At 36.8% G+C, this 14,621-nt stretch overlaps 1 protein-coding gene across 2 annotated transcripts; it reads left to right on the top strand.

The window, feature by feature from the left end:
• Positions 1-3,587: 3,587 nt before the first annotated feature.
• Positions 3,588-13,069, top strand: LOC104230573 (protein HIRA). Of its 2 annotated transcripts, XM_009783413.2 has the most exons (10): positions 3,588-3,981; positions 4,800-5,075; positions 5,236-5,487; positions 5,582-5,979; positions 6,099-7,113; positions 8,865-9,066; positions 9,368-9,608; positions 10,215-10,337; positions 10,943-11,060; positions 12,445-13,069. In XM_009783413.2, the coding sequence occupies exons 1-10, from the start codon at positions 3,874-3,876 to the stop codon at positions 12,943-12,945; spliced, it is 3,234 nt and encodes a 1,077-aa protein (XP_009781715.1). In that variant the 5' UTR covers positions 3,588-3,873; the 3' UTR covers positions 12,946-13,069. The 2 variants fall into 2 exon arrangements, with proteins under 2 accessions (XP_009781715.1, XP_009781716.1); XM_009783414.2 differs by lacking the exon at positions 3,588-3,981 and having other exon boundaries at positions 4,956-5,075; positions 5,233-5,487.
• Positions 13,070-14,621: the final 1,552 nt, after the last annotated feature.

Genomic DNA, 14,621 nt, shown 5'->3' with positions numbered 1-14,621 from the left:
GGGGCAGAGTTGGTTCGGATAACGGGTCGGGCAAATGGGGTTATGGGTGAGAGATCTGGACCGTTGGATCAGCTTGGTTTGAATGGTTGAGATGGATTGGCATTGAAACGACGTAGTTTTGGTGTTAAACTCCGTCGTTTTGATGCCTGGGGAGTGGGCTGTGTGGGCCGGTGGACTGGGCTATTTGCTTGGGTTCCAGATTTTGAAATGGGCACGGCCCAAATTCATTTTACAACAAATTTTTGTCTTCTTTTTCTTTATTTCTAATTTCCTAAATACACAACCTAATTAAATAAAACTAAGCACCACTAATTAACACTTAACATATTTATTTCACGCGTATAAAAATGTTAAAAGTAGGTAAAATTAAACAAGGCAACAAATCAGGACAAAAGAAAAAATGCGTATTTTTTGTAATTTTCCATCTAACAAACGGGTCATGGTTTAAATTACGCATGACACATACATTTTTAATTCTTTTGGAGCGATTGTCGCGTAAAACAAAAATCACGTGCTCACACTTAATATAATTATGAGTATGTAAACCTTAATTTAGAAAATAAAGAGATTGACATCGAATTGACAACAAAGAACGGTTTCTTAACCTATCTTACATCAAACTCAAATTGCAGTCTTGTTTGAAAATTAATACCTAATGCCAACCAAAAACTAACATGTTTCAGCAACTTGTTGTATTAATCAAAATCTTGAACCGTTAATGACCAAAATATTAAATCGAAAATAACCGAACCGAACCTTGAAAAAATTGCATTGAACCTTAAATACTTTGGTTTGATTTGGTTATTAATATTACAAAATCGAAAATCGAACTGTACTTTTATAATAACCGACCGAATGAACCAACCCTCACCCCTAATTGGGTTCACCTCAAGATACAACCTTACAGACATGTGACACTGTCAGGAACTCACTTCTCCAAACTTTCAGCAAAATACTATGGACCCTATCAAATCTTGCAAAAGGTTGGTAATGTAGCATACAAGCTGTCCATATCCCCTCAGCTCCTACTACACCATACATTTCATATATCCCAGCTGAAATCCTGCTATAAACTACCTGACATAATTTTTCACCCTCCAGTAATCGATATATGCAGTCCATATTGTCCTCAACCCCATCAAATTCTAGATAGAAGAATGATACATAAGGGAAACAAGGTCATCGCACATGTGCTAGTTCAATGTGATAAAGCAACTCGAGATCAAGTCACTTGGGAGGATTACCAATCTCTCAAAATCAGGTTCCCTTTATTCCTTCCTTGAGGGCAAGGGAGATTTTAAAAAGGAAGATATGATACGAATCTTAAAGGGAAGAGCTGCAATAATGGTACCTTATGCTTGCTCAGGTGTACTTAGCCGTTAAGTTAGTTGAAGACAAAGCTAGGAATAAGTTTATGAGTTAGTTAGTAAAGTCCCTTTTACTTTTAAGTTATAGTTGCAGTAATTACACATTGACCCTGTGAATTTGGTTGTCTTATACATAATAGGTCCGCCCCGGGTAGTTAGAATATGGCAGAGGTTGTACATTGCCAGCTAATGAATCTACGTCTGCATTTCTATATATTGTAATAGTTATCCCTTTCTTCATTATGAATACACAGAACCTTATTTTTGCTGCCCTAGTTAGCTTGCATTCCTTCTTTTTCTTTCCTGCATTTTACTGTTTTATTGCCTTTTTCCCATTTCCCTTTCAATTTCTGCTGTTTTACCTAAGCTAGTATCATTGCAATATCGTGAATTCTAATTACTCTGTAGGGTATGACTTAGTGCTTAGTAAAGTGGAAAATACTAGAGAAGTTAGTATTCAAATTTTAGCAAAAATAAAACAAATTAGGTGATTTGCTTTGAGTATTCTAAGTTTTCGTGAAAAAGAAGATATTAGGCATGTGATGAATTAATCGAGACGCACTTAAGTTGATCCGAATACCGCCTCACGATTCTAATTTTAATAACTTATTCCCTATACAGAAAAGGGTTCAAAATGCCCCTAAGCTATTGGAAAAAGGTTTAAAAATACCCTTCATCCACTTATTGGGCTAAAAATACCCCTTCATCCACCTTTTTGGTTCAATTATACCCTTTGACCGTTAGGTCAACGCTGATTAAAAATAATTATTATTCTTTTTGTAAAACTTAAAAAATATTTTATAAAATATTTTCGTTTTTTAACTAATACACCAGTAGTCCACTAATTTAGTAAACTCTTCTTCTTTTTCCAGTTTTTACAAAAAACAATTCAATTTTTACAAAAAATATTTTTGTTCCAGTTTTTTAAAGCATTGTTTTTTTAAAAAAGGAAAAAAATTGTAAAAATAGAAAAAATGTTTTTAATAAAATATTTTCATTTTTTAAAAACTTAAAAAAATATTTTTAACCAAAATATTTTCATTTTTGAATTTTTTTTTCATTTTTTTCAACTTTTTTAAAAAAATGAAAATGTTTTTCCTTTAAAAAAACTGAAAAACGAAAATAAAACGAAATGCTTTAAAAAATTTGAAAAAACTGAAAAAAAATATTTTTCAAATACGAAATGTTTTGTTGAAAATATTTTTTCAGTTTTTAAAAAACGAAAATATTTTATTAAAAATATTTTTTTGTTTTTACAATTTTTTTCAGTTTTTACAAAAAAAATGCTTTAAAAAACTGAAAAAATATATTTTGTTGTAAAAATTGAAAAAGAAGACTTTACTAAATTAGTGGACTATTGGTGTATTAGTTTAAAAAAACAATTTTTTTTAAGTTTTACAAAAAGAATAATAATAATTATTTTTAATTTAGCATTAACCTAACGGTCAAAGGGCATAAGTAAATCAAAAAGAGTGGATGGAGGGGTATTTTTAGCCCAATAAATAGATGAAGGATATTTTTAAACTTTTTCCATTCGTTTAGAGACATTTTGAACCCTTTTCCGTTCTCTATATTACAATTAGGTTAGATCTTCCTAATAACGGTGGTATTCCCAATTCTGATAAACTTTTTTTTAAAAAAAATCATTTATGTTCGGTATTCTCTTGGGTCTGACTAATTAGTATTCGCACCGCATAAGACCCACTTCCTAAATTCTCAACCTAAAACATTATTTTTTGTACACTTTAACCAGAAAGAGAACATAAAAACCAACTTTCCCCCCTCAGATTAGCAAAGTGGAATTTTTTTGGCAAAATCCAATCATCACATAACTTTATGTGCACAATACCACTACTTCACAGTTCCCATTACACAATCCTCTTATGTCCCTCTTGTCTCTTTTTCTGAGTTTTTACCCTTACACAATACCTGGTACACACCACTTCTTTTCTCTCCTGTTTTTATATCATAGACTCATAGTGTACTTATATTAGAACATATATTTTAAGATTCCCTTGTGTTTTCCCTTAATCATTCTTTCTTTTCTTTTTTTCTTTTTGCAGTCCTTTTTCCCTCTCCAATCTTTCATTAGATTTGACCGTTAACTAAAACAAAGGGAAAAAAAGTATAACCAAGAATTTTGCATAAAATTTCTTCATAAAAACTTCGACCCACTTCACCTGTTACTTCCATTTCTAGTGCTTTTTTTTTTAAAACTCAATAAATCAAGATATTTCCTCTTTTACTCCTTTTTGGGGTCTTTTTCCTTATTCCTAATTTCACAACTAGGGTTTTACCTCTTTACTACTTTTTTTTTGTGGGGGTAAATTTTTTTGTTGTATTTGATTTTGGGGGTTTTCTTCTTCTTCTTCTTCTTCTTCTTCTTCTTCTTTACAAGTTGTATGTTAATTTTGAAGTTGTGGGGTTCTTGTTGGGGTTTGAAGGGTTTTGAGTGAAAAAGGTTGAGTCTTCATTCTGTATCAGCAAATCAAGAATTGTGTTTAAGATGATTGCTGAGAAACCCAGTTGGATTAGACATGAGGGTATGCAAATTTTCTCTATTGATATTCAGCCTGGTGGACTTAGGTTTGCCACTGGTGGTGGTGATCACAAGGTAACTGCTTTTTCACTCTTTACCAATATATTCTTTAATGTATATTCTTGTTTTATATTGTCTGCCTTCATTACCTTTTGCTCAATTTATTGGTTTGGTGAAGAAATTAGTACTCCCGACATCCCAATTACTTGACATAGTTTGACTCGTTATGGAAGCCTTGGCGTAATTGGTAAAGTGGCTACCATGTGACCGGGAGGCCACGGGTTCGAGCTGCGGAAACAGCCTCTTACAGAAATGTAGGTTAAGGTTACATACAATAGACCCTTGTGGTTCGGCCCTTCCTCGAACTCCGCGCATAGCAGGAACTTAGTGCACCGAGCTGTCCTTTTAGTTTGACTTGTTATGGAGTTTAATGCAGATAGGAAGACATTTGAAACTTGTAGTCTTAAACATGCCATAACATCTGTGGGACCATGAGAACTGTTCATGAAGGGTGAACTGAGAAGTTTCAAGTTAAATTGTTTCTAAATATAGTAGCGTGCCATTCTTTTAGGAACATACTAATAAGAAAATAGTGTCACATAAACTTTTGGGACCTGAACTAATAATTTAAGTAGTTGATGGACTTTTAAGAGTTGCTCATGGATTTTGGAACCTGAACAATTGAAGTTGGTAATAAATTCAAGCAGTTCATCTTTTGATGGACCAATAACATGTTATTGTTTGTTTGGGAGTTAAAAGATAAAGTAGCAATTAAAGGTTATTTTTGGAGTGAGAAGCTTTTATCTTTGATACTTGTCTATGTTTTCTGGATATTGCTATTTACTGTTGCTAAATGTAATACTTTGCATAATGTACATTTAACGTGTCTTCAGGTTAGGATATGGAACATGAAATGTGTAGGTAGGGACTTGGAAGCAGATGAATCTACACCGAAACTTCTTGCCACACTACGCGATCATTTTGGGTCAGTAAACTGTGTTAGATGGGCAAAACATGGTCGATATGTTGCTTCTGGCTCTGACGATCAGGTGATTCTAGTCCATGAGAGGAAACCTGGCTCAGGAACCACAGAGTTTGGCAGTGGAGAGCCCCCTGATGTAGAGAATTGGAAAGTTACTATGACTTTGAGAGGACACACTGCAGATGTGGTAATGTGATTGATCTTAGATTCTCAATAACTAATTCTTTTGCTATGCCAATCATTTGATGGACCTTGCAATTATTTGAATATCTCCTCTGTAGATGCCTATGTTGTCTAACCATGTACTTTCTAACCAATAGGGTTGCTCTTTTCCATGTTTAAAGTAGGTGGATCTAAATTGGTCTCCAGACGACTCGACATTGGCTAGTGGTAGTCTCGACAACACCATCCATATCTGGAGTATGAGCAATGGTATATGCACTGCTGTTCTGAGGGGTCACTCTAGTCTTGTTAAAGGTGTCACATGGGATCCAATTGGTTCATTTATAGCTAGTCAATCAGATGATAAGACTGTCATCATTTGGCGAACAAGTGACTGGAGCCTTGCTCATAGAACTGAAGGTCACTGGGCAAAATCTGTGAGTTTCAGATTTACTCTCCAAAGATTTCCTTTGTTCTTTTATTTTTCAAATACTGAAACCTATATCCTTACAAATGTGTCTTTTTTTAAAGCTTGGGTCAACCTTCTTTAGGCGGCTTGGATGGTCACCCTGTGGACACTATATAACTACTACTCATGGTTTTCAAAAGCCTAGGCATTCTGCTCCTGTTCTGGAGAGAGGGGAATGGTCTGCCACTTTTGACTTCTTAGGACACAATGCTCCTGTTATTGTGGTTAAGTTTAATCATTCTATGTTTCGGAGGAATTTGGCTAATGCGCAGGAAGTGAAAAATGCATCTCTTGGATGGTCAAATGGCTCTTCAAAAAATGGAGGAAAAGAGTCCCAACCCTACAATGTTATTGCTATAGGAAGTCAAGATCGCACTATAACTGTGTGGACAACAGCAAGTCCACGTCCTCTTTTTGTCGCTAAACATTTCTTTTCTCAAAGTGTTGTGGATTTATCATGGTAAGTTAGCTCATAGCATAAAATAACTTCGTCCTTTCACAACAGTGAAGGCACTTTCTATCTTGAATTTTCTTTCTAGCTTTTTTGCCTACTTTCAGGATATTATTTTCTCTGTGCAGGAGCCCTGATGGATATTCACTCTTTGCATGTTCTTTGGATGGAAGTGTAGCCACTTTCCATTTTGATGGGAATGAACTAGGTGTTCGGTTATCTGATGCTGAATTAGAGGAGTTGAAGAGAAGCCGCTATGGTGATGTTAGAGGTCGACAGGCAAATTTAGCCGAAAGTCCAGCGCAACTATTGCTTGAAGCAGCAGCTGCAAAGCAAAGTTCAAGCAAAAAACTAACTAAGGATCTTACACAAGTTCAAGCAACCTCAAAATCTTCTGTTGATTTGGTGAGTGTGGTGAAGGTTCCCAAACCACAATCTGATAACGGGAAAAAGACCGAAGGAGTTAGCAGTGATAGTTTAAATAAACCTGCAGCTTCTACCCGCATGTCAAGTCCCGTGAAGCAAAGAGAGTACAGACGGCCCGATGGTCGAAAGAGGATAATTCCAGAAGCAGTTGGTGTGCCAACCCAGCAGGAGAACATCTCCGGAATTCCTGAATCTCCTGCTATTGAATTCCCTAAGAAGACAGTGGATCAGAGGAAAGATGAGAATGGTATGGTACTGTCTGATGCAAGTGTTAGGGAAGGATTTGTAAGGAAAACAGTTGGTCTCAGTGCTGACCAAAAGGAGCGCTCAGGTGTAACTGCTAGAGCTAGCATCAGTGAGAGCCTCATCATTGAGAAGGTTCCGCCTTCTGTAGGCAAGGATGGAAGCATCACCATAGAACAGATGGGAATTGTCAAGGATCCATCTCATTTGGGTTCTGGTGGTACTCTTTTAATCAGGGTTTTTGATAGTAAAGAAGGGGAGGACACTGGTCCAGTTTGCTTAGAGGCTCAACCCAGAGAACAAGCTGCTAATGATATTTTAGGGGCAGGAAATTCATTTGTAGTGAAAGAAACTGAGATACTTTGTACAAGGGGGAGTCAAACCCTCTGGTCTGACCGGATTTCTGGAAAAGTTACTGTTTTGGCTGGAAATGCCAACTTTTGGGCTGTGGGATGTGAAGATGGATGCGTTCAGGTGAGTTTCAAAAACTTTGAGCTGGCTCATTATACTATTTTCTGTACAACTGAGTATCATTTCGACAATTATCTGAGATGTGGATCTGCTTCTTTTATTTCTACGCAATTCTTTGGTTATCTCCTGCTTTTGTGTGTTGATCTTCTAGAGACTACATAAGCACCTCTCCCGGAAAACTGACACCAGACATGTAAAATGAGAGAGTGAATGTATAGTTTCTATTTTACTTGTATATTTCCAGAACTACCAAACATGAGAATTCTCCCCTCCTTACCAAGATGAGAGGTAGAGTTGGGGGTGATGTAAATTGTATCATTTCACACTTTAGACTTGTGGATGGCTCCTTTTTCAAGCCCTTTTCTTTCAGAATTTATCCTCATTTTTTGTCAATTCTCTTTGCCTGGGTGAGCACTCGTACTTTATTGCCTGTTGTTATACACTTATACATGTTAATTGATCTGGGCATGCGTGAATACGGTGATTCATTTATTGAGCTAAAATTTTGTCATCCAAAGCCTTTACCTGCATATTTGCTGCTTGTAGAAGAGAGAGAAGAACATCTATTATTTCTCTGTAGTCTTCCCTTCTTTTCAATTTTTGTCCATTGTGACTTAGTCTCTGATATATTGAGCGTTCTCCTCTATATGGCTGCCATCACATTTTACATGATTCAGGTTCAATGTTTCTCAATATGTGCTACTCCCTCTGTCTCGATTTATGTGGCGGTGTTTGACTGTGCGTGGAGTTCAAGAAAAAAAAGAAAGACTTTTGAAACTTGTGCTCAAAACAAACCATAGACATTTTGTGGCTAAAATAGGAAGTTTAAACTTAAATTGTTTTTAAATAAGTATGACATTCTTTCTGGGACAGACTAAAAAGGAAAGTATGCCACATAAATTGGGAAGGAGTGAGTGCCATTTTATTAACTTGAAGATTCTATCCTCCAATCAACTCCATTCTCATATTTCCAAAGAGATCAATCGATGTTGACAACAAAAGAATATTAATTGACCTGTTCTTGCATATTGAGATGTTACATGGACTGTGCTTTATCCTACTTACAGGAAGAATACAAGTTCTAAGGAATGATTGACTATTTCTAGGTTTTTGTAAGAGGACCAAACAGAAGAGTACGAGTAATTACATTACGGATATCAGATATGTAGTTTTCTGCATCAACCACTAGTGCACAGTTTTTTAAACAATAATGTCGAGTTTTTCTTTATCAAAAGTTATGTTAAATTTTTTCTCATCTAAACTTGGCATATTATATTATATTTGCTTTATGTCAGCCTCTTTACGCGTTTCTTCATCTCCTGTGCATAATGAAATTCTGTCTTTTAAATCACATTGGGGGATTATATGCATAAACTATAGATTGGTATTAGTATTAAATCTATGGTCTTAGGTTCAAACCCCACCGGAGACAAAAAAAATACTAGGTTATTTCTTCGCATCTGTCCAAGCCTTGGTGGACAGAGTTACTTGGTACCTGTTGCTGGTTGGAGGTGGCAAGTATCCCGTGGAATTAGTCGAGGCCTGTGCAAACTAGCCCGGACACCACGGTTATAAAAAGACGATAGTATTAAATCTTTGAGGCTCAAGGTTGATTTGAGGCAAAGAAAGTCACATTTAATTACAGATGTCAGTTATTTCTTTGTGCTGTTAACGTTTCCCGTATTTGCTTTCTAACTTCAAGTATTCTTCCAATGGTATAATATGTTCTTATTCTCATCTTTGCTTGTAAAAAGATTTATACGAAGTGTGGACGACGTACTATGCCGACCATGATGATGGGATCTGCTGCAGTATTTGTTGATTGTGATGAATCTTGGAAGTTTTTGCTTGTCACAAGGAAAGGGTCGTTATATCTATGGGATCTATTTAATCGGAAGTGTCTCCTTCAAGACTCGTTGGCTTCCCTTTTGGCTTCAGATCCAAAAGCGAATGCAGGTGAGTTAGAAAACCCAAGATGAAACTTTTGATTCTTCGAGCAGAGCATAGTGTTCTTGACTTCTTTCTTTTTTAAGCATTGTCGCGGAGAACTGCGTTCTTCCTCTTTTAAGCACCGTCCTGAAGTTAGTTGCTCTCAAAAGTTCAAGGGGATATTACTTGGCTCCACACAACCTGCCAATTGATATGATGTTTATTAAGAGCTGCAGTCATTGATATTTTGTTAAACCAACAGAGTCCACTGTCTTTGCTGGCTATCATTTCTTATTAACCCTTTTATTTATTTAAAACTTGTTAACAGGCACAATCAAAGTGATATCAGCAAAATTATCAAAGTCTGGTTCTCCTCTTGTTGTCCTGGCCACACGACATGCATACCTCTTTGATATGAGCCTCATGTGCTGGCTGAGGGTTGCAGATGATTGTTTTCCTGCATCGAATTTTTCAAGCTCCTGGAGTTCGGGCTCATTGCATGGTGGTGAGCTAGCGGCATTGCAGGTGGATGTTAGGAAGTTCCTGGCCAGAAGACCCGGTTGGAGCAGGTATTCTGCATTTCCTTTCGTTTTGATTTATCTGACGTATCATCCACATTATGTTTTGTCACTAGCCCTCAACATTTTCTACGTTTTATTCTTGAAATTTTATTAGTTCCTCTTAGATATTGCTTACTAGAATGTCCCAAGAGATAGTTTGGGGGGAGAGAAATAGGAGAGCTTTTGAGGGGATTGAGTCTCCTTTTTCACATCTTAAGAATAATCTTTTATCTTTGATCGATTTTTGGTGCACTCATATAGCCCCTGCTTGTATAGAAGATTGGGCGTCTTTTGTAGAGAATCATGTTCTGGTGTAAATTCTCTACTTTTTGGTATACTTCCTGTATACGGGAGTTCTCTCCCTTTTGATTAATACAATTTACCTTATCAAAAAAAATGTCCCAAGAGATTTTGGGTGTACTAATGATTATTTAGTCTGTATCTCAGTATATTAGCATATTGAAATGTTACTAGTGGTAGAGTGACTTTTGCAGTTGGAATAACATTACAATTGGGATGTATGTGCAAGTTTCTTGCCTAATTTTATTTTGGAATTCTCTGTTACTGAAGTATGTGCAAGTAAAATATTGACTTTTCTTTGTTGTACATCTGCAGAGTCACGGATGATGGGGTACAAACACGTGCTCATTTGGAGGCTCAGTTGGCTTCTGCCCTTGCATTGAAGTCTCCTAGTGAATATCGTCAATGCCTTTTATCGTACATCCGGTTTTTAGCAAGGTCTGGTGTCTAGTCCTTTGTTGACATGAAATCTTTCACTTAATATCCAATTTTAATGCATCGGTTGATGTTGGAACTTTGTCCTTTAAATTATAATGTGTACGTTTAAAGTTGGCCCATTGATTAAGTTGAGAGTTGCAAATCAATCCTTAGTGCTGTATGGAGGATATGTGGGATATATAAGCAGCTTTTGAGTCCGTGGAAATTGTTTTGCCTCCACGGTTGACAGGGTTTGGTCTAGAGAAATCAATTGTTCCAGTTTAAGAAATATTAGTTCTAAGAACTGAATAACTGGATCTTGAATTGGTGCTATATTTGTATCTGAAGTTTCATGGTTTTGTTAGTTCTGTTATTTATGAAATCCTATGTATATTCACTTACTGTTCTGTTAATTCAATTTTATTGTTAATTTTTTTGAAGTGAAGTTATGTTTGGACTTTGGAGAAAGAGTCTTGTTTGACTTTAGGCTTTTGCTTTCTGGTGTTGGTATATCTTGGGTCAACATGTGTTTGGACTAGTGCAAAGTTGTTTTTGTTAGAGGTGAGTGTCCGCCTTATTTGAATTCTTGAGTATCAAAATAACACACAATTGATATTTAAATGCAGAGAGGCAGATGAGTCACGCTTGAGAGAAGTTTGTGAGAGCTTTCTTGGGCCTCCTACAGGGATGGCTGAGGCTGCATCCTCTGATTCAAATAAAACTGCTTGGGACCCTTGTGTACTTGTAAGGGCTTTTCACTTTTCTTTTTTTCCTGTATATTTCTTGTCGCTCAACTCTAACAATATCTTCGAATATCTGTTATTGGCTTTTCAAATGAGCTGGACTTTTCCATTTTCTCCCAACTTCTCACTCTATCGCTGCTGAGAGAAAAAAGGGTGATATTTTTATTAGCTACTCCCTCCGGTCCACAATAAGTGATTTTTGGCTTCTTTTTGTGGTCCATAATAAGTGATTTTTCCAGATTCAAGAATGAATTAATTATTTTTTTCCTACATTGCCCTTGGAGTAAATAATGTTGGAGTATGTGTTAGGAGTGTTTATGTGAAGAGATAGTAAAGGTTAATATGGTCAATTTCATTGCTAATTAATGCTAAAAGGTGAGTTTTTTAATATGTGTGAAAATAACCAAAAACTCACTTATTTTGGACCGGAGGGAGTAGTAAATATCCTTCTTTTCTGTAGTGTAGAGTACATCATTTCGTATTTCGTCTCCCTATGAATTTGGAGTTAGCGCACCAGTGTCTCATATCACGCACTACCATGGTTTTTCTTTTTTCTCCGATGCAAATATGAGGAACTTCTTTCGAGATAAATTCTGCTTAATATGACCATTTTGTCATTGAGAATTTTAACAACCAATATTCAGATTATAGGATGAATTGCACACTGTTTAGTTAATTTTTGTTTTAAACAGGGGGGCTCTCGACCCCCCCCCCCTCTCTCTCTGTTTATTGTGTCGACCATGATTTCTTCATTTTCCCCAATATTCTGGGAGGGATTTTCTGTGTTTGTAGAAACTATGATCGTTCTGGTGAAATATGTTCAGATTACAAGATAGAAGGCATAGCATGGTTTCTTTGGAAATAATTGGAACATGTAAATAAACAAAATAAGATAATACTGAAATATGACATCACATTGAAATTATGCATGTGGTTTTAACTCTCTGCAATGTCCATCTTATTTTCCACATCCAGCGAACTATGTCAATCTTTTCAGAACTGTTCAAGCTAGAAGGTAGGATTCATAAACTACAGAGTGAGAATTTGATTGTTAATATCTTTGTTGGAACTATGTCAATCTCTTTGGAGCAGCTCAAAGTAGGAAGGTAGTTTGCATAAAATGAGACTGTCGGAACAGTTCAACTTTATCTATAACATCTCGTTTTCTTGGCGCCTCTGTGTGCTTGTACATGTTCATACAGCATCTTGTTGATATAATATACCTTGACGATGTTTATATTCCATGCATATATGTTCTCGTCTATTCATGTTTTGGCTCTTTCTTGCTGGCTTTCTTAAAAGTGAGATTCCAATCAAATCTATCCAGTTGCCAAATGAAACCCAAAAATTGTCTTTCTTATTAAGGTTCTTTATCTGGTTTTCAGGGTTTGAAAAAGCACAGACTCCTTAGAGAAGACATACTTCCAGCAATGGCTTCTAATAGGAAAGTACAGCGGCTGCTCAACGAGTTCATGGATCTCATCTCGGAATATGACGACACGAGTGTTGAACAAAACAATGTTGCGACCACCACATCAACTGAAATGAATCTTGAACAGACCAATGTTGCAACCACTACATCTGTTCCGGCTACAGATACGATGGATACTGATATCCCTTCGACTCAAAGAACAGTTCCACAGACACTGATAACTAACCCAACACCTTCCACGTCTATAAATGACCGAGAGAATCCTACTCGTTCTGCAGTACAATCAAGCGATCATGTTGAGTCTTCTACACCAACGGAAGATCCAATGGACTCTGTTCAACAAGAAACTGATGTAGCTAAATCTGTACCACCTCCAACAGATCAAATGAACTTGGATCCGCCTGCATCAGTTGAATCGGAACCATCTCCTTCACCAAAGGAGAAGGTTTCTTGATGTACATTTCATTGTAGATTAGACGTAATAGTCGACTTGAAAGTACTGCTGACATTACAACCGACGCTGTGGACTGTAAAGCTGTAAAGATTGTCTTAGTGGATGCACCTAGCCGGCACCTTGCCTTGCCTTGAATGCAAATTCTGAGGTATGTAACATGATAGGAGTTTTGTTTTCTTGATCCAGAACATGATAGGAGTTTTGTTAATTTTAAACCAAGTAGTGAAGTTGATTCATGTGTGACCCTAGATAACCTTTTCATTTCATTTAGTTCTTATCATTGTTATTGAATATAGTTTGTACTCTGTGAAGTAAAGATTGAGAATTTTAGGAAACGCTTGGACAATTCCACAAAAAATTTCCATCAACCAAATTGATTTTTTTTTAAACCTTTTGTTTTATTTTATAGGGTCTAATATAATGTGTATTTTCTAGCACCCAAAGATGTGTTTAAGTGACTAATGACGTAGGAGGCGAATCATAAGGTCTCAGAGAAAAAAAAAAATAACTACGTGATTTGAGTATGGATTACCAAAAAAAAAAAAAAAAAAAACTTTGTTGAGCAGAGTTGCAAGATTGTTACTTGAGTAGATTTGTTTAGTATCAATCTCACCATTTTTTAATATTCCATCCGTTCACTTTTACTTGTCCACTATACTAAAAATATATCTTTACTTTTACTTATTCATTTTAGCAGATTAAGAGAAAGATAATTTTTTTTTCTTGTACCCTTATCATTAATTGCTTACAACAACAACAACGACCCAGTATAATCCCACAAGTGGGGTCTGGGGAGGGTAATATGTACGCAGACCTTACCCCTACCCCGAAGGGTAGAGGGGCTGTTTCCAGGAGACCCTCGGCTCAAAAAAGCAATAGGAGATGATATATTAGTACCATAGAAATGCGTAATAAAAATAATAACAATAACAACAACAATATATAAGAGATATGAAATATGGAATACATGATACAAAATACGAAATACGAAATAGATGGCTGGTATAGTACAACTAGAAGGGAAAGCCCTGCATTAATAGACGACCAATGACATTCCTAGTCTAACTCCTAACTGGATAGTCTCCCTCTACTGCGCTGTAGAAATATTCACACTCTCCCCTAACCTACAACCTTAATGCTCGACCTCCATAATTCCCTATCAAGGGCCATGTCCTCAGTAATCCTAAGTCGCGCCATGTCCTGTCTGATCACCTCTCCCCAATACTTCTTAGGTCTTCCTCTACCTCTCCGCGTGCCCACTACAGCCAGTCGCTCACACCTCCTCACCGGTGCATCAGTGCTCCTCCTCTGAATGTGCCCGAACCATCTGAGTCTTACTTCCCGCATCTTGTCCTCCATGGGGGCCACACCCACCTTCTCTCGAATATCTTCATTCCTAATCTTATCCATCCTTGTATGCCCGCACATCCACCTCAACATCCTCATCTCTGCTACTTTCATCTTCTGGATGTGTGAGTTCTTTACCGGCCAACATTCAGTTCCATACAACATGGCAGGCCTAACCACTGCTCTATAAAACTTACCTTTTAGTAACGGTGGCACTTTCTTGTCACACAAGACTCCCGACGCTAACCTCCACTTCATCCACCCCACCCCTATACGGTGTGTGACATCCTCGTCAATCTCCCCGATCCCCTGAATAACCGATCCAAGGT

Source organism: Nicotiana sylvestris, chromosome 11 (genome assembly GCF_000393655.2).
Source record: "Nicotiana sylvestris chromosome 11, ASM39365v2, whole genome shotgun sequence".
In the NCBI taxonomy this organism is placed as follows: domain Eukaryota; kingdom Viridiplantae; phylum Streptophyta; class Magnoliopsida; order Solanales; family Solanaceae; genus Nicotiana; species Nicotiana sylvestris.
This window is presented reverse-complemented; position numbering and strand designations above follow the sequence as displayed.

What these genes read in the sequence shown, in the direction of transcription:
- LOC104230573 (XM_009783413.2), top strand. Translation starts at nt 3,874, where the DNA reads ATGATTGCTGAGAAACCCAGTTGGATTAGACATGAGGGTATGCAAATT. An exon ending in GAGGACACACTGCAGATGTG is followed by an intron (nt 5,076 to 5,235) that starts GTAATGTGATTG and finishes TGTTTAAAGTAG; the next exon opens with GTGGATCTAAATTGGTCTCC. An exon ending in AAGGTCACTGGGCAAAATCT is followed by an intron (nt 5,488 to 5,581) that starts GTGAGTTTCAGA and finishes CTTTTTTTAAAG; the next exon opens with CTTGGGTCAACCTTCTTTAG.